This window comes from Balaenoptera musculus, chromosome 1, assembly GCF_009873245.2.
Source record: "Balaenoptera musculus isolate JJ_BM4_2016_0621 chromosome 1, mBalMus1.pri.v3, whole genome shotgun sequence".
Taxonomy (NCBI): Eukaryota; Metazoa; Chordata; class Mammalia; order Artiodactyla; family Balaenopteridae; genus Balaenoptera; species Balaenoptera musculus.
Genome location: NC_045785.1, coordinates 170,142,432 through 170,166,716, shown reverse-complemented (window position 1 = coordinate 170,166,716; position 24,285 = coordinate 170,142,432). Strand labels below are relative to the sequence as shown.

General features: G+C 38.3%; 1 protein-coding gene across 2 annotated transcripts in view; it reads right to left on the bottom strand.

The window, feature by feature from the left end:
• USH2A (usherin) overlaps positions 1-24,285 on the bottom strand; it is an 816,496-nt gene that overhangs the window by 467,794 nt on the left and 324,417 nt on the right. For both annotated transcript variants that reach the window (XM_036853226.1, XM_036853215.1), the window contains exons 23-29: positions 22,429-22,530; positions 20,663-20,842; positions 19,517-19,647; positions 17,103-17,376; positions 12,286-12,489; positions 12,079-12,159; positions 9,272-9,466 (exon numbers count right to left, since the gene is read on the bottom strand). In XM_036853226.1, coding sequence (XP_036709121.1) covers positions 9,272-9,466; positions 12,079-12,159; positions 12,286-12,489; positions 17,103-17,376; positions 19,517-19,647; positions 20,663-20,842; positions 22,429-22,530 — 1,167 coding nt within the window. The remainder of the gene's footprint in view (positions 1-9,271; positions 9,467-12,078; positions 12,160-12,285; positions 12,490-17,102; positions 17,377-19,516; positions 19,648-20,662; positions 20,843-22,428; positions 22,531-24,285) is intronic.

Below are 24,285 nucleotides of genomic sequence, written 5' to 3'. Positions count from 1 at the left end.
CAAATATAATATATACGTATATACGTATATGTGTGCATATACATACACATAAAGAGTAGAATCTTACTTATGGATGGACTAATGGTTGGTGTTAAGTTCCAAAGTCGGGCATAAGGCAAAAATTACTCATGATTTAAAGTCCCCTTGACAACTCCTTATACGGCCCATAAAGTACAGTGCATTTGATTTTGTGTATGCCTCTAATTCTTCATTAATCAATGATTCTCTGTGGCTCTTAGTTCTTCATTCTTTTTGTAGACACCCCAATGGTGTCTACAAACAAGAGTTTCCCTTTTCTGTCAATAGTTGGGAAACCCTAAAATTATTCACACATTCTTTCCTTCTAACAGGTATTGATAGTTTCAGGATTGGATAGCATCCTTTGCCTATAAGATTATTTTAAGAGTTTTTTTACTCTTTTTTTTCATGCCTTCCCCACTTCCAAGGTGTGTGGTTAAATGTGTGTAACTGAAATACACAGATGAGACTTCACTACGAGATTACAATTATATTGCACGTGTGGAATTGCACTGGTCTCCTTCTTCTCTGGATCTAATGGGCATTTTGCATTTCGTATATAAATAGAGAACTCTCTGCCTTTCTAATGGGCATCATGGCCTGGGGGCTGAGAGGGTTGGGCTTGTTAGAAATGCAGAATCTCACACCACAGTCCCAGACCTACTGAATCAGAATCTGCAGTTTACAGAGATCCCAAGTAATTCTCACTTCCTTTTCACTTGCAGCTTTCAGAAGCACCACTCTTAAGGGTCAGAGGCCCTACTTACACTGCCTCTATTTCTTCACTTGCCCTACCACCGTTCTGCCCACAAAGCTAATGCTGTTGGAACAAGGGGCAGGAACAAACAAAGCAGGGGTAAATTCAAGTCCAGCAGGTGAAAATGATCCCTTCTCACCTGGCCATGCCCCTCACCCCAGTGGTTTTCAATATGTGGTCCACTGACCTCTGCAAGAGAACCGACTAGAACACTTGGTAAAGGCAGATTTCTCAATCCTAGCCCAAATACACAGACTCTTGTGCATGGAGCCCAAGAATCTGCGTTTTATAAGCAATCCAGGAATCATCTTATGACCAGTAGAGCTGAGACTCACTAATTATTACTACTAGCTGTGGAAGAGACAGAAAAATGAGAGACTTTCAATAGGGAACCCACTTGTTTCAGGTAGAAGAAGATGAATGTCTACTGTATATGAGGACTGAACCAGTTTTCACAGCAAAAGCTATATTATCAATTGCATTATAAATTAAAATGTCTTTCTTTTTTTTCCATAAATTTACATTTATGTGGGTCATCTGAAAGATTATTATTGGTTCATCAGCTAAGCTATAGTAAATAATAAATACGATTATTATTACCCGAAGAAGGAATATAACTCCTAGAGTTTAGCTCAATGTAATGCAACAATAAAACAGAAAACATCTTCTGTGTACCAAGTACCTTCCTAGCACTATGCCAGGTGCTGTACTAATTATGCCGATAATTAAGTCTACATGTTTAAACATCTTCAGGAAAGAAATAAACAAAAAAATTGTATATGTGCAAATTCTTGAATCCATTCATTCTTGACAGAATTTCAAATCAGATTGGGAAGGGTCTTTCTGAGCAGCTCTGGGTTTGAAGGGAAATGCCAGGGCTGTCTCTCTGGGCAGTAGCTTTGGACGTTAAAAGTGCTGGAGGGAAAATCAGCAAGAGCTATGCAGAGTTAATTGGAGCCCTTTGCAACTAGTCTAAAGATACACTGGAGTCATAACTGCAGGGCTTTCTACCCTGAGGCTCCAGCTGAGAAAATGAACTTTCAAGAACTCCCTGCTCTGAACCCTGCCCTTCGGAGGGCACAGGATCCAGACTCTGTGGCCCAAAGGGGCCCATTTGTACCTGAGTGGGGCTGTTAACCCTTGGACTCTCCATGCTACTGGGATTTATCACATTTAATCCTCCAGTAGCCAAATTCATGAATGGTAAATATTCACGCTTCTATTGTTCCAGCTCTCTTAGTTAATATTCATATTTTTTTTCTTTCTTTTGCCTTCTGCATTTTGTAAGTCTGATCATAATTTCCCATTTCTTCCCAAGAATCATTTCACTTAATTTTTTGTTGTCCTGTGATTTTCCTTTGCTAATTTTATTACTTACTTTTAATAGCTCATCATTTTTATATAGGCATCTCTCTTTCTTTTTTTTTTTTTTTTTTTCTTTTTTTTCAAGTTGCAGCTGGGAGGTGGAAGTTGTTGTAAGAATTTCTGGTTAAAATTGAGACTTGATCACTGGTGTCAAACAGTGATCAGTGTTTGAACAGTGTTTCCCAATGCTGGCTGTACAACCGAGTTACCTGCTGACACTTTTAAAATACCAATACCCAGGCTATATTCTAAACCAAAAAGTTAGACTCTGCAGGTGAGACCTGGACATCAATATTTTTTAAAGTTCCCCAGGTGGGTCAGTGTGCATCCATGGTCGAGAACTACTACCTTATAAGAATACCAAGGAAATGACCACAGGTTCTGAAATACCTGTAAGAACAACAGGCAAAGACAAATGGACTACTTAAAGGAGATCCCAGGGCAAACCTGATCCTGAGCTGGGTACAAAACGCCCACAGGTTCTCAGCACTCCTCCTCCACCCGATACTGGGAAGAAAGAAGTTGACTTTTACCAGTTGCTGTGAGGCTAATGCGAATTTATCCGAACTGAACCCCTCCTAATCCCAGTGAAGGTTTTTATTAACTGCAACTAGGTGCCCAGTAAAATGACTTGAAAATGATTTGATTTTCCTGAGCAAACACTCACTCTGAAGGTAAATTTAAGGATAGGGAAAGTGAACTGTGGAAGTGGGTGGGTGTGTGTGTGTTGGAGGGTGCATTTAACAAATGGGAAAAACATCTGTAACTCAAAAGGAACAAGAGAACATAGCACTCAAATTCCAGAAGACTATTCATGCTCTGGGGAGGATTTAATTCAGGAAAACTGTAACATTTAAAAGTCATCAGTTTCATGCTATTAAGATCGAAAAGAACTTGGAATCCATTAAACAAGAGACAGAAGGTAAATGGCAAACAACAGAGATGAAAACTGACAATACTGAGAAGTAGGCAGAAATCAAAGTGAGTTGGATGAGGAATAAATGCAAATCATACAACAGATTGAAGTAGAGGGGCTTCCCTGGTGGCGCAGTGGTTAAGAATCTGCCTGCCAATGCAGGGGACATGGGTTCGAGCCCTATTCTGGGAAGATCTCACATGCCACAGAGCAACTAAGCCCCTGCACCACAACTACTGAGCCTGCGCTCTAGACCCCGTCAGCCACAACTACTGAGCCCACACACTGCAACTACTGAAGCCTGCGTGCCTATAGCCTGTGCTCCCCAACAAGAGAAGCCATCGCGGTGAGAGGCCCACATACCACAACTAACAGGGGCCCCCGCTCGCCTCAACTAGAGAAAGCCCCCGTGCAGCAATGAAGATCCAACACAGCCAAAAATAAAAGACAATAAATAAATTTTAAAAAAAAAACTGAAGTAGAAGAATTGAGTACTCATCTCAGAAGATTCAAACAGCAGAATCAATACTGCCAAAATCAGAAAATGAAAAAGGAAAAACCCAGAATTCAGAGACTGAATAGTATAAAGATAACAATTAATTCATTGAACATTTACTATGTGCCTGTTTATGAGCAAAATATTCTATGGAGGTAATTCATTGTTTTTTTATCTTTGCAACAATTCCATAACATGAAGAAGGTTTTTACCCCCAGTTTACATATGAGGAAACTCCAATACAGTGATATGTTTTTAAATTTGCCTGAGATCAGACAGTTGATAAGTGACATAACTAGATTGATTTGACTCTGCAAGCTGCGTTCTGGACTGCTAAAATGAAGAGGACAAACTGGGAAGAAATATACAATATTGGAAACTGTTATTTCTTACCAGAAGTAATGATGACATACACAATAGCAAACTTTCCAAGCCAGAGAAAGACCCAAATGTGAAGAAAGAAGAGCTCATTATATAACAGAAAAAAAATGTAATGAAAAGAAACCAACACATTTTATGATCACTTACTTGGTTAAGGACCCTATGTGAACCAACAAACCTAAATTGTCTTATACATCCAATATCAGTATTGTTCATTCAAATAAATACCACTCTAACAACCAAAAATTAAACATAAAAATCTCAACAAATGTTACCTCAGAAATGCTAAACGGGGGTTACTTTCAAGATCAATAGCAAAACTACTCATGAACTACTTTATTGTCCTCTCTCTTGGTACCTTGTTATCTCAACTAACTGGCAAAGCAGCTGCCACCAACCAATCTCCACACTCCTAACATCTCCACCAAATCCAGGTTTCTGGCTCTCTACTTTCTCACCCCTCCCCCCTCACTTTCTAGTATTCTTTTTTCTTTACTGTGAAATCTCTGACTTTGATACTTACTCAGCCTGGCTTTGGGGCTTTTCAATTCACACTCCCCTCCCTCAACAGACTGATTCTTCACAATAAAAGTCCACCTGGCAGTACCAGAGTTCTCCACAATCTTTAAGATTCCCTCCTATGTACTTCCTTGTCTGTTCATTTCACAACTGTGAGCAACAGATACATCTTTAAAACCCTTTGGGGGGAAAAAAGTTAAAGAATTCATAGTCTACACAGGCAAGAACGGAAATAAAGGAATAACAACAACAACAAAAAGTACTGAAACACAATAACAAACAAAACTGGAAAGCATGAAATATGATGACAGAAATAAGAGCAATCAATTGTATAAATCATAAAAATGAATGTGAGTTAAACTCCCCTACTAAAATACAGAGAATTTTAAGTTGAATGTAAAACTAAATCAAACTAGATTCTATTTACAGAGATACACTTAAAGCAATGTGACTTTAAAGGTTAATATACAAATGATGAATGTAAAAGTAATAAGAAAAAGAAAAACACAAACCAAAAGCAAGTTACCAAAGAAACTGATAATTGACAAATCCAAGAAATTGACCAAGTTGCAATAATTGAGAGTTTTTCCTTAGTTTTTTACACATTGGGTATATAAAAATAAATAACAGCTGGTCAGTGGTGCTCTAATTTTCTTCTCTCTGTACACCATTCACATGCTTGAAATATCCTACAGTAACATCCAATAGTTTATTGTACTGGTTTTCAATCTCAGGGGTACTCTACTCCAGAAAGATATCCTTCAGAATCTGGGCAAGGCTGGTGTAATTTCAGAAGCCTCCCTGCCCCGTTTCTGATTTGATCTTACCTCAAATTTAGAGTTACTAATTCAGAGGATATGCATTATTTATATATCTATATCTATATCTATATATATTATCAATATGGTATATCTAATATAAACAAATACTAGTCTACCCTGAATGGCGAGGATAGGTTTTTTTTTCATATTACCCATAGAAAACTAACAAAAACATTTAAAGATGTTATATTAACTATAGAAAATGTTCTTTAAAATCTGCACATAAAAATGTAAATCAAAATAAATGAGAAACGGGGGTGTTGCCACACATAAGGCAAACATAAGTATAATATTCTTCATACGTAAAGAGATATTTAAATCAATGAGAAAAATGTGACTCCTCCAATAGAAAAATTGAGGATGAAATGTGCTAGGTATATCATAAAAGAAGTACAAATTACCAGTAAACAATGAAAATACTTAATGCCTCTAGTAATCTAAATTTGAGGTAAGATCAAATTAAAGTAATATTCTGATATATTTGGAAAATTTACAAAGTTTCTTTTACCTGTAAAACTTGTCAACTAGGATGAAATGAAAAATAAAATCTTGCATTCTGCTTGCTGGTGGGAGTATAATTTGTACAGTCTTTTTGGCAATTATTTGGCAACATAAAAATAACTATCTTTTGTTAAGAAATTACCATATGTTAAGCACTGTGCTACATGCTTTAAAAACATCTGATAGCTAACATTTATACAGTGCGATCTGATCTGTGTGTCATGTGCGGTCCTGTGTGCTTTACATATACATGGATTCATTTCATCCTCACAGGTATCCTATGAGGTGGGTAGTTATTTCATTCTCAATGTATCCCTATGGAATCAAAAGCACAGAGATGTTAATTAATTTGTCCAAGGTTACACAGCTGAAAACTGTTAGACTTGGAATATCATCTCAGTTAATATCTTTAATATTCTTCTGAGGTTAATATTATTCTCACATTTCATAGGTTAAGACACTCAAAAAAGATCCAGGAGAATACATAATTTCCCCAAAGTCACAGGGAGGGTAGGCACCAGAGATTTGCATCAATGTCTGCTTGACCTCAAAGTCCAAGACTGACTAATGCTTTAAGAGAATTTGACCTAGTTGTTCCATTTCAAGGGGTTTATCCTACCGTCACTGTCAGGAATTCTTCCAAAGATTTACATACAGACTTTAAAAAAATCATATTAATTATAACAGCAAAAGTTGGAAATCCAGAAAATAAGAGGAGACTGAGACAAAATGAATTTGGGAGAGAGGCAATGGAAAGCAACTGAAGAATTCTAAAGAGAGAGCCACGATGTTTGGTTGCGCAGTGGATTAGAATCATGGGCGGGGGTGGGGGGGGCGGTGTTCATGAGAAAGAAGAGTACTGTAGTTGTCCAGGTAAGAGATTGGAATGGTTTGGCTTGGACAGTAGATATGGGAGAGACGGATCAATTTAGCACATAGTTTAGAAAATGGAATCAATAAACATGGATACATGAGGTATGAACAGAATGTAAAAGTTGAGAAAAATTCTCAAGCTTAATTAACTGGGTGGCTGGAGGTGTCATTTATTTTTATTGGGAATGCAGGAGGAGCAGGACTTCAGGTTTGGAGATGGTAAATTTAGAGATTATGAGAAATCAATTGGAAATGTCAATTTTTCCAAATGTCTGCTGGATACACACATTTGGAAGTCTGGGTAGGACGTGCATTTAGGAGTTAATAGTGTTTGTAGGATACTGGATGCTTTGTGAGTCGATGATTTTCCTGGAGCAAGATTGTAGGGGAAAAAAATTAGCAAAAGAGAGAGAGAAAAGGTCCCGGATCTAAACCCTGCGGTTCTCCAAAATGCAGAGTTAAGCTTCAGAGGGAGTGGGCAAAGGACACTGAGGAAAGGGGTCCCAGAACCAGAAGGGGCAGAGAAGGGAAGAAATACTTCAAGAGACAGTAAAAAATCCACGGTGTAGAATGCTATCGAGCTGTGGAGACCAGGACTGTAAAGTGTTCTTTGGATATTTAAACACGGAAGTTGCTGGTGTCCTCAGCAAGGCAAGTGAGTGGAAGGCAGACCACGTGAAGAAATGGGAACAGCGCCACAGATGCTTCTTGGTAGAGGCACGTTTGGGAAGAGGAGAGAGGGCACAATAGCTGGATGGGACTTTAGATCAAAGGAAGATTTTTGTCATTGCTTTGGGTTTGTTTGTGTTTAACAATGGGTGTTGACAGATGGAGTCTGAATGACCTTGGGCAGAATCCAGCTGGGCAGTGGCTCTAACTTTGGCATGCACCAGCGTCACAAGAGGAGGGCTTGTTAAAATGGGGATTGCTGAGCTCTACCCTACAGCTTCTGATTCAGCAGGCGTGGGCGGCCTGGAGAATTTGCATTAATAAAAAGGTCCCAGGTGAGGCTGTTGATACAGATCCAAGGACCACACTTTGTGAACAAGTGCAGGAGACAGAGGTTAAAAATATGTGAGAGGAAGAGAGACCACCAGTAACAGGTCTAAAAAGGCAAGAGGAGTTGGGGTCCAGAGGACTTTTGAAGATTTTATTTTTGATAGGATAAGGGAAGCTCTGTGAAAATAGGAAGGAAAAGTGAGGAAGGTAAAAAGTAAAAATAATAATGATGGCAAATGCCTATTATATGCCCAAAACCTTTTAAAATGTTTTAGCATTCATTAATTCACTTAACCCCTAATAACAACCTTATCAGTCAAAAAAAATGCAATTAATGCATATATTTGATAGTAAGAAAGTGACAGAAATTCTTTATGATACATTCTGGAGTTTTGTTGGTATCTAAGATGATCTAGTATGTAAGACTATCAGCTGAGTGCAATAAGGAAGGCAGGTCAGCATTTAGATAGTTTGGAAAAATATGAAATATTTAATGAGGAGAATGGGAGAAGGAAATTACAGACATATGGTAGGATTGGTGTCATTACTGAGTGTCCATCTGAAAATGGGGATTGAGACTTTTTAGTGATAAACTGCTCATTGTTTTCCAGCCCACTTAGCTGCAATGCGCAGCCTGGGCAAAGGCTTAATCGGATTGGGTTTTTATCGGTTGGGTAAAATAAGGGAGGAAGGAAGTGAAAGATACCAGTTTTTTTTTTGTTTGTTTGTTTTGTTTTTTTAATTGGTTGTATATTTGGGCTGTAGATTCTAAGGAATCTAAACAAAATGAAGTAAAGTTTGAGAGAGTTGACCGATAGATGTGTTAGAAAGACAATTAAGGCTACTTTAAAATCCATCAAAATTTGTCAAGTTATGAGTCTTTGACAGAGGAAAAATACTTTTTTCTATTAAATTTGTTGATGCGTTTACTTTTTTTTTTTGGTCAAAGGCTTAAATTTGACTTTCCATTTAAATGGGCCTTAACATTTCATGAGGCTGAAAACTGCTGCCTGCGACACGTGCGGGACTTCGAGCACGGCACCTTGCGTGATGTGCCTGAGTGTATTTCACTCCAGCCGCTCTGCACGGCGTGCGTGCCGCACCGTGAGAAATTGATTCGCTGGTTTGCCAGTCAAACTGCTGGTGCTCTAGTACTCCTCTACCTTGACATAATTAGGTTTAATCAACAATTTTACAATAAATAGCGGTGCTGTGAACTTGGGCTCGTCCCAATGAGTGAACTTTTGCATGGTGAGATAGGTCACTGGTCCCATATGTATACGTAGGATTGCTAAAAGATACATCTTTTTAGGATGTATAAAGATCCTAGGTACAAGGATCTGATTAAAGGCACGAGGGCCCTGTGACCTAATCTTTTGGGGATGGCGAGAATATCATCCTTGTAATGAAGCTATCCATAAGAGCCCATAACCATTATAGAATTATCCTTTCCATCCTAGGTGGATAGAGGTGTCCATATCATTAGATGATCCTTGTTGTTTTGAATCAGGCAGAATATAAGAATCTTTAATGCGTTGGGGAAAAAGCCTTGAAGGACGTTTTTACTTAAAGTCAAACCAAAAAGAAAATTAATAAGACCTAATCCCTTGAGGAGTCGCCTTTACCTGTGAAGGTGCTGGTATCAACAAGCTCAGAGCTGGCAGAGGGCAGGCGGGGCGGACCGGGAGCATCTTCACTGTAGGCTCTCAAAATGTACTTCTCAATTACACCTCTAACCACAACAAGTTCATCCCAGGTCACCTCGATGCTATAGCCGTTTATGCTGCGGACTCTTGAGGGAGTTGGCACACTTTGTGGAGCTGTGAAAGGATAAAAGAGAAAATAGGGAAAATGGCAGTTCTGAGAAGACTATTGCTCCTATTCTTCACTTTTAATGGCCGCAGTAAATCAGACTCAACCATTAGCATAAATACAATTTATTAGAGTTGTAACTTTTCAGCATAGATTTAATATGACTGCACATCTTGAGCCATTCAGTTTAAGCGATATTTCAAAACCATCAAAACTCCATCGACATCACGTTCTTTCAAGCCTAGTCCAGGGTTTCCAAAAACATTTAATGTATCCGACATGTTTTAAACATCACTCATAAAGAAGGAGGTGGATGGTAGGCAGATAACAAGTTCAAACTATATAATGATGTACCGCTTTGAAGCAAGATAATTAGACTGTTATTATACACAGTGGTTTGACACTTTTATATTGTCGATGTATTAGCCAAAAAATATCACAAATGTGGTGATTGTATTGTACTTGAAGGTCTGATCCCGTTTGCCAAATTCAATTGTTTTTCCAACTAATTTTAAAAAAGCAAAGTTCTACCAGATAGAATATATTCCTAATTGCCTTTAGGCGGGGTAGAGGAGCTGGTGCCCTTGAGATTCTACAAAATCATTTTCTTTGGAGCATCACAAAATAACAACACCAAACGAGGCAAATTTAAAGGAACTTGCTGCAAAGCCTCACTTATAAGCCAAATCCCCTAATTTAAAAAATCTATAACCTTTCATTATTTATTAGATATTTCTATGGTTCTGATCAGTAACGACTTCAGCACAGCTGACTGCACTGGGAACGCTGAGAAAAAGCCCAAGGAACTTCGTGGCAGGATGATGGATGAGAGACAGGCTCTGACCGCTCCTGGACTCCTGAGCCCTGTTGATGGAGGATCACTCTGGTTTTCCCCCATCAAATAGCCTCCTTCTCTGCCTTGACTGTTCAGGCCAATAAAACAGGACAGTGTTAAGGGAAACAATGTGAACGTAAGGGATATGAGGAAGCACAGAGGTGAAGAACCACTGCCTGCGCAGGTAAAACACCACGGGCACTTCTGGAAACACACAGGCTACACAATCAAGTTGCAAGTAATGGGACAATGGGAGTGATTTTGATTTCATTAGTTCTGAAATGTGGTACAGAGCAAAGTAGAGTCCTGTCTAACAGATGGTCTTCTCATAAGGGACAGAGCAAAACTGACTCAAAAATAATTAAATAGCGCAATTATTCTCCAACCCTTGGGAGCATGTAGCTGTTTGGTGTTGTGGTCAGATTGTAAATATGAATTTATGGCATAAGACTTTGTGGTCAGATCATTGCTATAAATTCAGAGCTCTATTTGCATACTTTCTCGGTGGTACTCAAAATGGAGACAATTAAGCTATGTAAGTGATGGACTTTCTAGACACCTATTTACGCTGTTGCATTAGACTGAAAGCAGGCTTTATTTATATTTGTTAATAAAGTAGAGCAGTGTGAGATAGGGGCAGAGGACGTGCCAGTAACAAATGAATATTTTACATCAGAGCTTTTTCCAAGCTCTAAAGTTGAAAAGGATTTTAAGGGATCATTCCGTTCATTGTCTTGCCTATAAATAGATGATGATTTAAATCGTCCTGGAAAAGTGTGAAGTTGGCCTCTTCTGGAAAATCTGTAGGCAGACAGCTTTGAAAATTCTTATTAGTAGCCCATCTCAGTACTTAATTATCTTTTAGATTAAAAAGATTCCTCAAAGGATGCCTGTGTTAGTAACCTGTTATTGATAATAAGTATGAGAGGGTATCTTGGTAAAAAAACACATCTTTAGACAAATCGTGACTTGCTAAGGATAATTTTCTTCAAGAGGCATAAGCGTCAATCATATGGAAAAGTATTTGTCTTTCTGACAAATAAATATTTTCTCCAAAATGGTAGAAGGCTACTGATTTCACAAAACTTTTTTTAATGAATGCCTCCCTGTGATGGTAATATGTGAAAAGATTCTGTGGTCACTGTCAGAAGGACAAAGCACTTATAAATCAGTTATCTGAGATTAGCTCTAATATAGTCCATTTCCTCTTTGTTTCCCCATTCAACTCAAAAAAACAAAAAACAAAAAACAAATTAGACCACTCAGCAATTTCTATCCTGGGAGAGTCATTCTAAGACCCTAATAGTAAGCACCACGGCAAACATCTGCCATGATGTGATAAAAGACACATCCGCTTCCAACCAGGGTGCAGGTTTCAAATGTGTTCTCCACCGGAGAAGCAAGGGGCTATCACCACCACCTAAAGGTAATCCTGACTTTAGCTTTTCAGGGTCTAAGCAGTTGGTAAAGATTTCCTATTCTTAGATAAATTACAGTCGATGTGGGCCTATTTCATCTTTAAGACAACCTGAACTTACTTTCTTCTGCATCTGAAGAGGAAAGAATCAAGCCTGAAAAAATCCTTATTAAATACTTGAAAAATCAAAAGCAAGGATCTGCTAAGCATTTTTACCAACGACGGGTGACTTTGCAAACCAGGGCGTGCTCTGTCACAAGATTATAAACATTCTGCTTGCTTCACGGGTAAGAGTCCTTCCTTTTCTTTACATGCACCAACGTGTGCACTTGTGTGCACATACACATTTTAAGATAAATTGTATTTACCTGCTCCTGCTGTACGGCCCCGACTCCAGTCGCTAGGTACTGAACCTCCTTTGTGGGAGGCTGTTACTCGATACAGGTATTCTTAAATGGAAGTAAGAAGTAGAAGGTTAACATATGACTCGTGTAGACTAGTGGTGGGCTGGCAGGGAGGGAAGAGGAGATGAGGAGGAGACATGGAACATTGAATTTAGAGCATTTCCACATTACCTGTGAAAGGCTGGAGACCACTCTCGTAAACGCTCTGCTCTTTTCCCCGATAAACCAGGATGGAGTCATTTCCCCTGCAGTTAACAGCACTGTCAGTTGACAGGCACCCATCCAGATTGACTCCGATAGCACCGCTGGACACAGATGCCAAGTTAACGGCAGCACCCTGTGCAAATTTCACATCTTTCATGCAACCACCGAAACCTAGCAAATAGTAAGGGATGAATATCACATAAAGGGCTTGAGTCATTAATTACCAATCATTTTTGCCCCCTTTACTACTACGTTTTGATGAAATTGTGCAAGGGGGGGGATTTAAACACAATTTTTAAACTTCCGAATCTCGTTTGGGAGATCCTTTATGCCTCCCCCTGCATGTTTTTCAGGCTAAGATGTTGCAGGAAATAGTTATATTTATGTTATTTTGAAAAAATATATAAGCTGATAATTGTAATTCGACTGAATTAGATTCAAAGGAAAAGTATGTATTATATCTCTTTCGGAACACATTTTTATGTTTATTCCCATGAAATAAAATTTAGGCAAGTACGCATTATCGTGAGGGGGTATCCACACGTCCCTCAATCCTGGAAAATTAAGTTACCTGTATAAGTCAGTGTCTAAGTGCCAAAAAATAGTATTTTAATGAGCATGATTATTCAAGAAGCTCATTGGGGAAAAAATACATTTTGAGGTTCCTATGAATAGTAGGAGGAAGAATATAGTCTCAAAATATACTAAAATCCTGAGATACTGCTATGAATTCCATAACGATCATTTCATAGACAGAGAATGAATCCCAGTTAAATCAGGGAACAGAGGATCTACCACTGTGCTCTACCATTTTCACTGAGTTCCATAATCTCGACTGTGCAAACTGATCACCAGTTTTAGGTTCATGTTCTCATGACAGGGACCAAATTCAGCTCTGGCAACAGCAACAGGGGAGGTTTCCTGGAATGTGTATTCTACTCAGTCAACTTTAGAATGACCACGGGGCATTCAGTTCTGGGAAGTTTAACAGACAATGTGGAGGAGGTGGGTTTGAAGTGTGCACTGCTCTTTTTTTTTAGAGAACCATAGGGCATCCTGTCAGCCGGGGAACAGCAGTGGCTTTGAATAACTTGCTATTTTGTGTAAACAGAGATCAGTTCTGTGAGGTTTGGCAGTACTCTGCTCAGAAAACTGCCCACAATTGTCAAAGAAAGGACAAACAGACTGTGTTTGAGATCGCTGGAGCACACACTCTCTTTCTTGAACAAAACACTGTCAAGTCTGAAAGGCCCCAAACACACGATTAGTTCTTTTCAAGATGAAAGCACATCGGCAGGAAATGGAAATAAAACATAATGCAATGCTGAACAGTAAAATAAGTTAATGGTAACAATGACCATATTGTTCTCTTCAGCATTTATATGGTGTGTTATTCTGTCTTCTAACACTTTAAGTTGCAGCCTATTTCCTTTTAAACGCCTTTGCTATTATTCACGTTCCTTTAGGCCCGACTGATCAATACTGCTAGTCTATCTTCAACACACAGTAGATACTCAGTAAGTTGGGTGAATTGAATTGAAAGCAATGAAGCTCAATACAAAAGCATCTGCTTGAAAATTCAGGTGCTAATTTCTTTACCAGTAGTAATTTTCTGATGGCCCAGAGCTGAGTCACCTAACTTCTCTGTCCTCGAGTTTCCCTATCAATAAAATGTGAACAGTGGAAAGATAGCTTTGGCAAACATCAGTGTGCCCTTATAAGAAATGTCCCGTTATTGCTCAAGAGGAACAGAATTTCAGGTTCGTAGGATGAAAAGAGTTCTAGAGAACTATGGTGGCAATGGTTGCTCAAAAACGTGAATGCACCAAATGCCTGAACCGTACACTTAAAAATGGTTAGGATGGTAAATCGTACGTTAGGCATACTTTATTACAAGTAAACATGTTAAAAAAATTTTTTTAAAGAAATGTCTTAAACATTAATACACAAGATGCAATTTTAAATTTGGGAAAGGCCACAGAGGTAGGCTTCCTTCACTCTGGAGATAAAGAAATAAAGGTCCAGAAAGTTACAGGGTGAGGTTTCTAAGTAGGAATCCTCCTTAGGAAATGGGACTCTGACCTCAGGCCTTTGGGGGTGCAGATGCCTGGGCTCTAGTGTGGGGTCCTCACAGTACTACCCTCAGGGCAGTCAGAGGGTTTGGTCAAAGTTTGCTCCATTCTTCCAATTCTGCACCGTCAGAAACCCTCCCACCGGAAATACTCCCCAATGACCTCTAAAATATGAATGCGATGCGAGGATTAAAACAGGGGAGAGGGCCTGTCTGTGGGAAGACTAGGGATCCCTCCTTTTCTTGCTTCCCTGCCTTTGGGAAAATCATAAGCGACTCCCCACACCTATCCTACCCCCAGGTCTCTAAGTAACTGGAAGGTGGTCTAGAGCCCTGGGTTGACAGATCAGAGAGACAGTAGCCCTTCTGGGGGAAGCGGTCCAACGATGGGACACTTGGGCTCACAGGATGGCTGACTCTCAGCCCCACTCCTGACCTCTCTGCTCAGGGCTTTGGACAGACCATAACCTGGGAGACCATATGCCATGGCCTGCTCACTCCCAACCCAGAGGTGAGTGCTGGCCCCAAGTGTTAGTCCTAGATAAATGCCCATGATCTGAGGTGGTACCTCTTCAGCAAATTATGGTGCCCAGCATCTCCAAAACACAGAGGAAAATTCATTTGCATTGGATTTAAAGGAAGATTGCAACATTAATGGACATAAAAAATAACTCTAGTAGGACCACAAAATAGAGTCTTTGAAAAAGGATGCTAATGGAGAAGCGTAGAAAGGTTTTTATCACTACTGATAGTGGATTGAAAAAAAATACAGGTAAGTGAACATGATTAGTTTTAATTGCAATTTACTACGTGCATGCAGCACCTCTATATTGTGAATATTCTCCTGTTCACTGTATAAAACATGCAGTTATTTATATAACTCTTACTATTCAAAACATCTGAGTCAGAATCTTAGAGGATAAAGGCATAAAATCTGCATTTTAAATAAACTTTCCATGCAATTCCAATGGATCCTGAATAGTAATAATAATAATAGTTAATTTTATTGCATTCTTACTATGTTCCAGCTACTATACTTCAATATTTTATAAGTGGTTTGAGAACCACTGATATGGATGATATTGCAATGATAAAAATTTAGTATTATCCATAAATAAAATATCTTTCAGTATCACAGGCTTAGTCACAGTGTAGATTAAGTTGTTCCCCTTAGGTCTATGTTGGTATTTTAAACTTCCATCATTATCATCTTATAATTCCAATTTTAGCCATGTCTCTAGGACCACCATAACAATGGGTTTTGGTGTACTTTGAGAGTAAAATGCCCAATATACAGGGGATTTTTCCTAGATGTAAACAGAATCAAGTAATTTTGCTCCTATAAAGAGTTTTCAAGCTCTTTGTAACCTCAGAAGCCTGAAAACCAGAAGAAGCCCTTATATGAATGTAATATTTTTAGCTGCTGTTACATCTTAAGTGCCTTGAAAATGTCATTACTGTCTTCCACCCCAGATATTCATTAACTCCTACTAGTACCCTTCTAAACGTCTCCTTAGAGCTTGCCATATATTTTATATTCAAAGGCATTTAAATCTTTATGTACTTACCAAATAGGCAAAGACTGCTTCCTGGAAATTTTAACCATTCAGGGTGCATAGATTTTGAAATATGGAGAGAACATTTTCTACACAGGAACATGTTTGGTGGCAAGCTGGAAGTCTCTGTACTTTCCCCACTTGATAGAAAGGAACATCGGCCAATGCCCATGAAAGGGAGCACTTGACTATAAAAAGGAGAGTGGGCTTTGACGCCAGGCTGCCCGAGATGGGTAGGCTTGCCATCTGCTTAGTAGGCATTGACCTTGGGCAAGTTACTTTCCTCCCTGCCCCCAAGTTTCCCCATCTGTAAAGTGGGGATACAGATAATAATACCTGTCTCGTGGGCTTGTTATGAAGAACTGACTCACTTATTCTCACATTAGGCTCTCAGAACCATGCCTGTCACACAGTATGAACCCACTGTTAGCCTTTTTTAATCAATAATTTCTCTGATTACGTCCAAACTCCTTACATGAGTTAAAGGCTTGCTTTAGTTGTAAGTCACACATTCACGTACTTTTCCTTTCCTCGATGGTTACGCATAATAAATGACACACAGACTTTTCCCAAGTGTGCTTGAAATTCAAGAAAACCCACACTTTCATGTGCTTTGCTGCATGAGAGCTCCATCGAAATGCATGGAGACAAACAGCATTTAAGTCAGAAAAAACCCAGGGAATTTAAGGCCATTTTTCTTGGCTGTACACACCAACCTAATTTATTTTTTAATCTGTAAATACAGATAATGGTCAGTATTTGAAAGAACCAGAACCACGTGTGTTCAAGAAAAACATACGAGGAAATATATATAATATATATAATAATTATATAATAATATATAATTGTAATTTATATATATATACACATGTGTACAAACATATATATAAATTACAATTATATTTGATGAAGATATGTTAGAATAAATATATTGATTGTAAATACATATGAGAGCACACCCTTAAGGGCAACATACAAAACTATTTGAAGAAGTGCTTTGTGATTTTTTTTTTTAGAGCTTAAAATTCTTCCAGAAAAGGGGTGAGTAGTTATTGCTTTCAGCCTGATTCGACTGCTTTGTCTTGAAACACAGAACCACCAAGACCTGGTAGGACCAGGGCTGTACTAACTTGGGAATTCCTCCCAATGGAGTTTACCTTGTTCCAGCTTCAGGTGTTTATAAGAGTCGTGCAGCTCCCGTGGGGTTCCTCCCACATAGATGGGGGAATTCACCATCAGTGGCTGAGCTCTGGACTCTGACACGTGCTCCATCAGTTCATTCATGCTTGTTGATAGGACGGAGCCTTTCTTTTTAATGATCACTTTATTCCACTTTCCGTCACAATAGGACAGCCCCAGCCAGAGATCCACTTGTGTAAAGGTAAGACTAGTATTTAACCGGAAGCTCAATATTCCACTCTTCAGTTCCATCTGTATTTCATATTAAAAAGAAAATAGGTATATAAAAGGACTGCAGAATGGCAGTTTGGAAGAGAACAGAAGGTCAACTTTTTGAAGAGAAGCAAGAAATTTCCCTGAAAGCACTCTATAAAAATGTCCCACTTTATTCTAAGCAGAACTAGAGTAACACATAATGAAGTACTTTGCAAGCTTATAATTGACATGACGGATGTTGTAATGAGTCAAACAAATTTATACCCAGTAATGATGATACGATGTAATGCAATATTACATAGGCAAAACCATTTTTTTTCTTTTTGATGCAGCATAGGTAGAAGATTAAACCCTAGCATAAGTGACTGAATAACTGAAGAGAACAGTTTAAACTATGACTCTATTTTTATTTGAATCTTTAGAAAATGAGAAAATACTACTTCATATATCAATTTAATTTCAGGGAAAAATATGACAAGACAATAAGAAAATGAAATGTCAAGCCTGATTAAGCTTATTTTAACTGGCTGGTGAACTCAATTTCAAATTTGTAAAATGTATTTTGATTCAATATTTCAGTGTTACTATTCTAAATCTCTAACTAACCTAATTGCTTCTATGTCTATTCTTTTAGATTAAAGTGCCATTTTCTAATACGAACATATTTTACCCACATTTTCATGGCAAAGGAAATGCCTCCATATGTTTTTCTTCAAAATTTTACTCAATAATTATTTTACCTACTATGTTTTTATTTTGTTAGAAGTCAAATTACTGACCATAAGGTACTTAAAAATTTGAGATCATGTCAATGAAACAAATTAAATAATGCTATATAGAAAATTATGCTTTTCTATGTAAAAATCAACTTTGTGAAGTACATTGGGTAAACAGTCATTCATTTTTTTATCCTTTCATTCAATAAATATTGATTCCCCTACTATGTTCTGTAAACCTGCTACTACAAGAGAAATTGTTCCCAAGAATTGCACTGTCTTAATAGCAGAGGCAAACATGTGCGGTAATATTATAAACAAGATGCAGATGGGGTACAAAGAGATCGGAGAGAAGATACACCTTTTGTTCCCTGGGAATTGGGAAAGGTTTGAAGTAAGGTTTTTGGAAATATGTAAGATTCATGGAGAATCTCCAGCAGGAAAATTAACATGTTCAATGGCATGGGGACATGTACGAGCACATTAGGTTTAGAAAAAGGTATGAAATTAGATAAAAGGATACATATGGGGGAAAGAGAAAGAAAGAGTTCTGCCAGGTATGTAGAAGCAAAATTTTGGAGGATTTTGAGTGATATGGAAAAATAATCATTTTTCTCTTGTCTGTCTGATGCCAAAAGCCCATATTCTTTCTACTAATATCTTACACAAAAAGTTCACCCTTCTGGTCATAAGAAGTACATCCTATAAAAATGTTCAGAGTAGCCTTATTCACCATGGCAAAAACATGGGAACGACCACTACTTCATTGAAGTGAGAAGAGATATATTATTACCCAGCCATGAAAAATACATGGAGAACATGAATAACTCAGAAACAATGTCAAGGGCTAAAGCAATTGCCTAAAGATAGAAACTTTTACAAATTTCTAAAATAAAGATTTTTAGGCATTCACTCATGATGTTCAAACTATAAAAATGCAAGGAGATAATAAACACAAAATTATGATTACATATTACCTCTAGAGGGAGACAGGGAAATGGGCTAAGAGATGGCCTAGAGGTAGATGCAAAAATTTGATAATATTTTAGTTCTTGGGTTGGGTGGTAGGTTCATGAGTGTTCATTGTACTATTATATTTTATTTTATATGTGTGTGTGAAATATTAAATATATAATATATATTCTTTCAACACTATTATATAAAAGATAATAAAGGAAGATTTTTCATATATTGGGAAGGTAAATTTCATTTCCTCAATTCCTAATATTTAGCCTGTATGGTTAAAATTATAATTTTCAAAGTATAATGGTCATTTAAAAAATCATCATGGTCCTAAAATACAAAATGTTTCATAGGATTCCAAAAGTGAAAATGACATGGGGGTAAAAATAAAAGCAAAAGTGAATTTGGAAAGAAACCCTAATTAGGTATAATGTAAACACATGGTTTATTGATTTTAAAGTTGGATCTAACATTTTTAAGTAAATTAATTAACATACAGCAAGAAAATCAGGTCCATCTTTGTTGTAAATGAAAAGAAGCAGTCCATTCAATTGGTCAGTTCTGAACTTAAAGGAAATTTCAAAGTCCATTCCACCATGAAACAAATATGGATAAAGTTCCAGGAACCCTTTAGAGAAAAAAACATGTACAAATTAGCATGCGCAAAGCAATATTATTAGCATCGTAAGGGTGTCATAAGACACCCTTAGGACATACTCTGTCGCTGAATAAATCTCTCACAAAAGAAGATGCAGATCAATGTTAAGAAATTCACCTTGTAATGTACAGAAGTGGCAGAATGAACTTGACATACCTTTTAAGAGGAAGCAAGTTACTAAGTCATGGATACAATTAAGACTATTACTAGTTTATCTAAGTATTAACAATAAGTAGTTGCAACTCCGGATAATGACAGTGATGAGAAAAAGCAACGAAAAAGTGCACAGAGTATAATATTATTTAGCTTTCTGTTCTGAAGGTAGTTTAATGAACTTAATATCTAACCAACTTAGTTATAAATGTAGCAGGCAATAGTGGGCTTTTATTCCAAAAATAAGCCATGGTGGCCAAGTCACCATATTCTCTTCCACTCCTTACCCTGGGTGGCTGCTAGACAGAGACTGTAGGTGGCGTGTATGCCGGGGACACTGCGCCTCACCTTTGCCACAGCCTTTGGAGCAATGGCAGTGGTGGTGGTTACATTCTCTAGCTCTCCCCTTAAGGCCCTACTTACCCCATCATACAGCTGAAATTTTACTCTTAGGAACACTGTCAGTCTATATCATGGGATAAAACAGATATTGTGTGGATTAGCCTGACAAAACAAAACTCCTTTGAAACATTTGAGTAAAACTATATTCTAAGTAAAAAAAGTGGACTTACAAATGGACATTAGTGGCACTACCATAGGTAAACCCCAAACTGCCAGAGATCTTACACGTGAATATGTATTTATGAGTCTTACTATTTATATTATATATTCAGACGTTGAGAACATATGTATGGGCATCATGGCGTAACTAGGTATTTCTGAGATAGCAGGTTCATATGAGGTCAAAATAATTGTATCACGAGAGATTAAATTACACCAAAGATAGAACATACAAGCTAAGCAATGACCAGTGTCTATTCTAGAACCTTACCTGTCCCTAGGAACTGAGCTCCCTCTTGTAATGAAGTGGGGCATCCCTCCCAGTTGTTATACACGTTGATTTGCTCTTCAGAACTCTGCCAAACCAGACGCCCCCAAGCAGCAGAGGGATTATAATTCTTCATAAAATACACATCCTTGAGACAGCCCACAAAACCCTTTCGGATTATGTCTGCAGGGGTTGAGAGATATCAAGAAATATGTATTCTGAGAAATTCTTTTCAAGCAATGAATTTGATGTGCCATTAAAGTCAAAGAAATAGGCAATAGCTCTCACTACCTACTTACTACAAATTTTTTTAAAAATTTCTTCTTTTAAGATTTTTTTTTTTTGATGTGAACCAATTTTAAAGTCTTTATTGAGTGTGTTACAATACTGCTTCTGTTTTATGTTTTGGTTTTTTTGGCTACGAGGCATGTGGGATCTTAGCTCCCCGACCAGGGATTGAACCAGCACCCCCTGCATTGGAAGGCGAAGTCTTAACCACTGGATTGCCAGGGAAGTCCCCAAACTTCTTAATAACTCATATAAACACCACACCATCAGCTAGGGTAGGTGGTAACAATTGTAATGTTTCGCTCTGGTTCAGACTCATCTTATCTGCAGAAACAGATGTTTGCACAAAAACCTTGGTTTTATAGTAATAGCAAGACTATTGCCTCTTGAACTAACAAGGGGATCTCATCTGCCGCTGGTCTTAAAAATAAATGTGCAATAACACATTTTAAAAGTAAGATTTAAAGGAAGTCTATCTATTAAATCTGCAGTTTATAGTTTAGTTCCCTTGTCATTTTGAGCTAGTCTGTTACACAAGTAAAGCAATAATTTCATTTCATTTTTAGGAGTTAATGTAATTTAAACTTAATTTTTGAACTCCCCAGACCAGGTAGGTGTGGGGCTTATGAATACAGTAAGTAGGGTGGTCATAAGAGGTTGGGAAAGAGAGAAAGTGAGCAAATGAGAGAATTAGAGAGCAAAAAAAAAAGAAAGCAGAGAGGGCGAGAAGGCACCTGAAGCTGAGGTTGCATTTCATATGGCAGTGTCCTTACAGGTCAGTGGAAAGCTTAGTTCTCAGCTTTTGAGTTCATGACCCGATCTTAGGGAAGGTATTCACCAGCAATCAAAGTTTTACAAGGTCAATTTATATGCGCAATGTCAAATTATTTATTTATAATAGACAGATGTCATCTACAGGAGGGATACTTGGTATTGGGGTATGCTCTCCTCCTGATGCCTGGATATACCAGAGACAAGAATTGTGCTTGGTGGGCAAAGAACTAGGACAAAGACTCTCTTCTCTCTTTCTTTCGATCTGTGTGTGTGTGTGTGTGTGAATGTTTTCAAGAGACTTCTCCACCAGTCTACAGTAGCCAAATGAAAGCCCTCTCTTCTCTACAGGTATTTCTAAGGAGGTAACTATAACCAGTCTTGAGGATTTAAATATATCCTTCTCAAAAAATTCATTGAAAGCTTTTGATCCCTAAATAACATAGCTTTGACTGAAATTAGTATAATTCATTTCAGCAAAAGTTTAATGATCTCCTTTTACATATCAAGAACGGGGTACTAAGAACTGAAATGCAAGTAGTACATGGTTCCTTTAGAAAAGAAGAGACCTAAAGGAAATTTTTGACATACTGATGTAGGAAATACAGCATGAGATAGAAAATAATACTATTACCCATACTTTAAAATAATGCAGCTTGATTCTAAAATGTGAGGATAACATATAAATTCTATACCTTTCCCAAACTCACCAGAATCCTTCCTGAGGATGGTATAACCCTGTGGCAGCCCTCCCACAAACACTCCTGTGTTCTCTCCAATAACAGTACTACCATTCAGGGTGGTCGAGGAGCCTATGGATGCAAAAGGAGATGAGAATTCCAACTTCAGCAGGATAATCTATTTCTACTCATTTAACGAATGACTAAACCCTTCCCTGGGCTTCTGGACACCACTCTTTCTTGGTTCTCTACATATCGGCTACTTTTCTTCACTGGTTCTTCCTCATCACCCTAACATCTTGATGCTGGAATGACCCAGACTTCCTCCGTTCTCAGACCTCTTTCTCCACCTACACAGATACCCTAATCCCCTCTAGAAGGATGAAGAGAGAGCCGGGTACCTGTGCTAACTCCCAGGGCCAAAGATCAGAAGGGGCCTGGGTCCTTGACTGTGTTGCATAACAATGCAAATCTGTTAAAATGTCTATCTTACTCCATCATTTTTGGGGAGAAAGGGGATTTTTTTTTTTCAGAGCCCAAACAACTCTAAATAGCCCTACTTATATCTGGGACCTTGGTTTTAAATACCATCTTTAGCTGACAACTCTCAATTTTTTATCTCTAGTCTGGAACTCTTCCCTGAACTCAGATCCAGGAATCTGCTTGATATTTCCACTTGGATGCCTCATAGGTACCTAAGACTTAACATGTTCAAACTGAAATCTGAACATCTCTCTCTGAATCTGCTTCTCCCACTAGCTTGCCCACCTTAGTTATGGTAGTTACAGTCTAAAGGCCCCAAACATTGCAGTCATGCTCTACATTAGGGGTTAGCAGAACTCTTCTGTAAAGAGCAAGGTAGTATGTATTTTCCTCTTTGTAGACCATACAGCCTCAGCAGCCATAGACAATACCTAACCAATGGGTGCAGTTGTCGCCAATAAAACTTTATAAAAACAGGCATGGGCTGGATTTGGCCCACAGGTGGTACTTTGTCAACCCCTGCTCTACCTCAATCAAATTCTTTAACATTTACAATACATCCAGATTTCTCATTATATCCACAATTCCTTCCCTGGTTCAAGAAATGATCATTTCTTGTCTGGATTATTTTAGAATTATTGCAGAAGCCTATTCGCTGGTCTCCATGCTTCTGTAATGAATTAATAAGCAGAAACCTCAATTAAATAGAGTCGGAAGACCAGAAGGTAGAGCTCTCACACCTTGTAATGAAGGCAAAGCCAACAGGAAGAAGAAAGACTTTTCTTTCCTGGCAAGGACTCAGCCAATGAAAAATCATGAACACTTCGTTTACTATAGTCCTCCTGGCTTCCTGTTCACCCTCTGTAAAAGTGTTCTCCCTCCCTTGCCATGCGGGACTTGCACTTGGCATGCCATGGTTGTAGACCCTGAATTGTGATTCTCTGCTGATCCCCAATAAACCCATCTTTGTTGGAGAAATATCTGACAGTCTATTTATTTTAGGTCAACATTTTGGTGGACCCTATGGGGACCAGAGAAAACCCCCGAAGGCTCCAGTTCTGGTGAACAAACAGGTGTGGAACCCACAAAGAAGCCCACTGTGCTCACTGCTTACCCACTGTGCTCACTGCTCTTACCAACCCTGGAGTTTGAAGGTAAATTTTTCTCCTGGATCTGAGCTCACACCCTCTTTGCATTTGAAGCTCTCCAGGCTTTATGCAAGTTGTACTTAAAGGTTTTGTCTGGTTAAGGCCTTGTTCTGTACCTGAGTACTTATTTGGAACTTCAGTCTAATTTTGAGATCAGACTGTTTCAACCAAGACTGGCTGAGAAGTCATCAGCCCATTCCTTCAGGAATGAGGCTGCTTCACTGAAACTGTGCTGGTTTTTCAGCCTTCAGCCCAT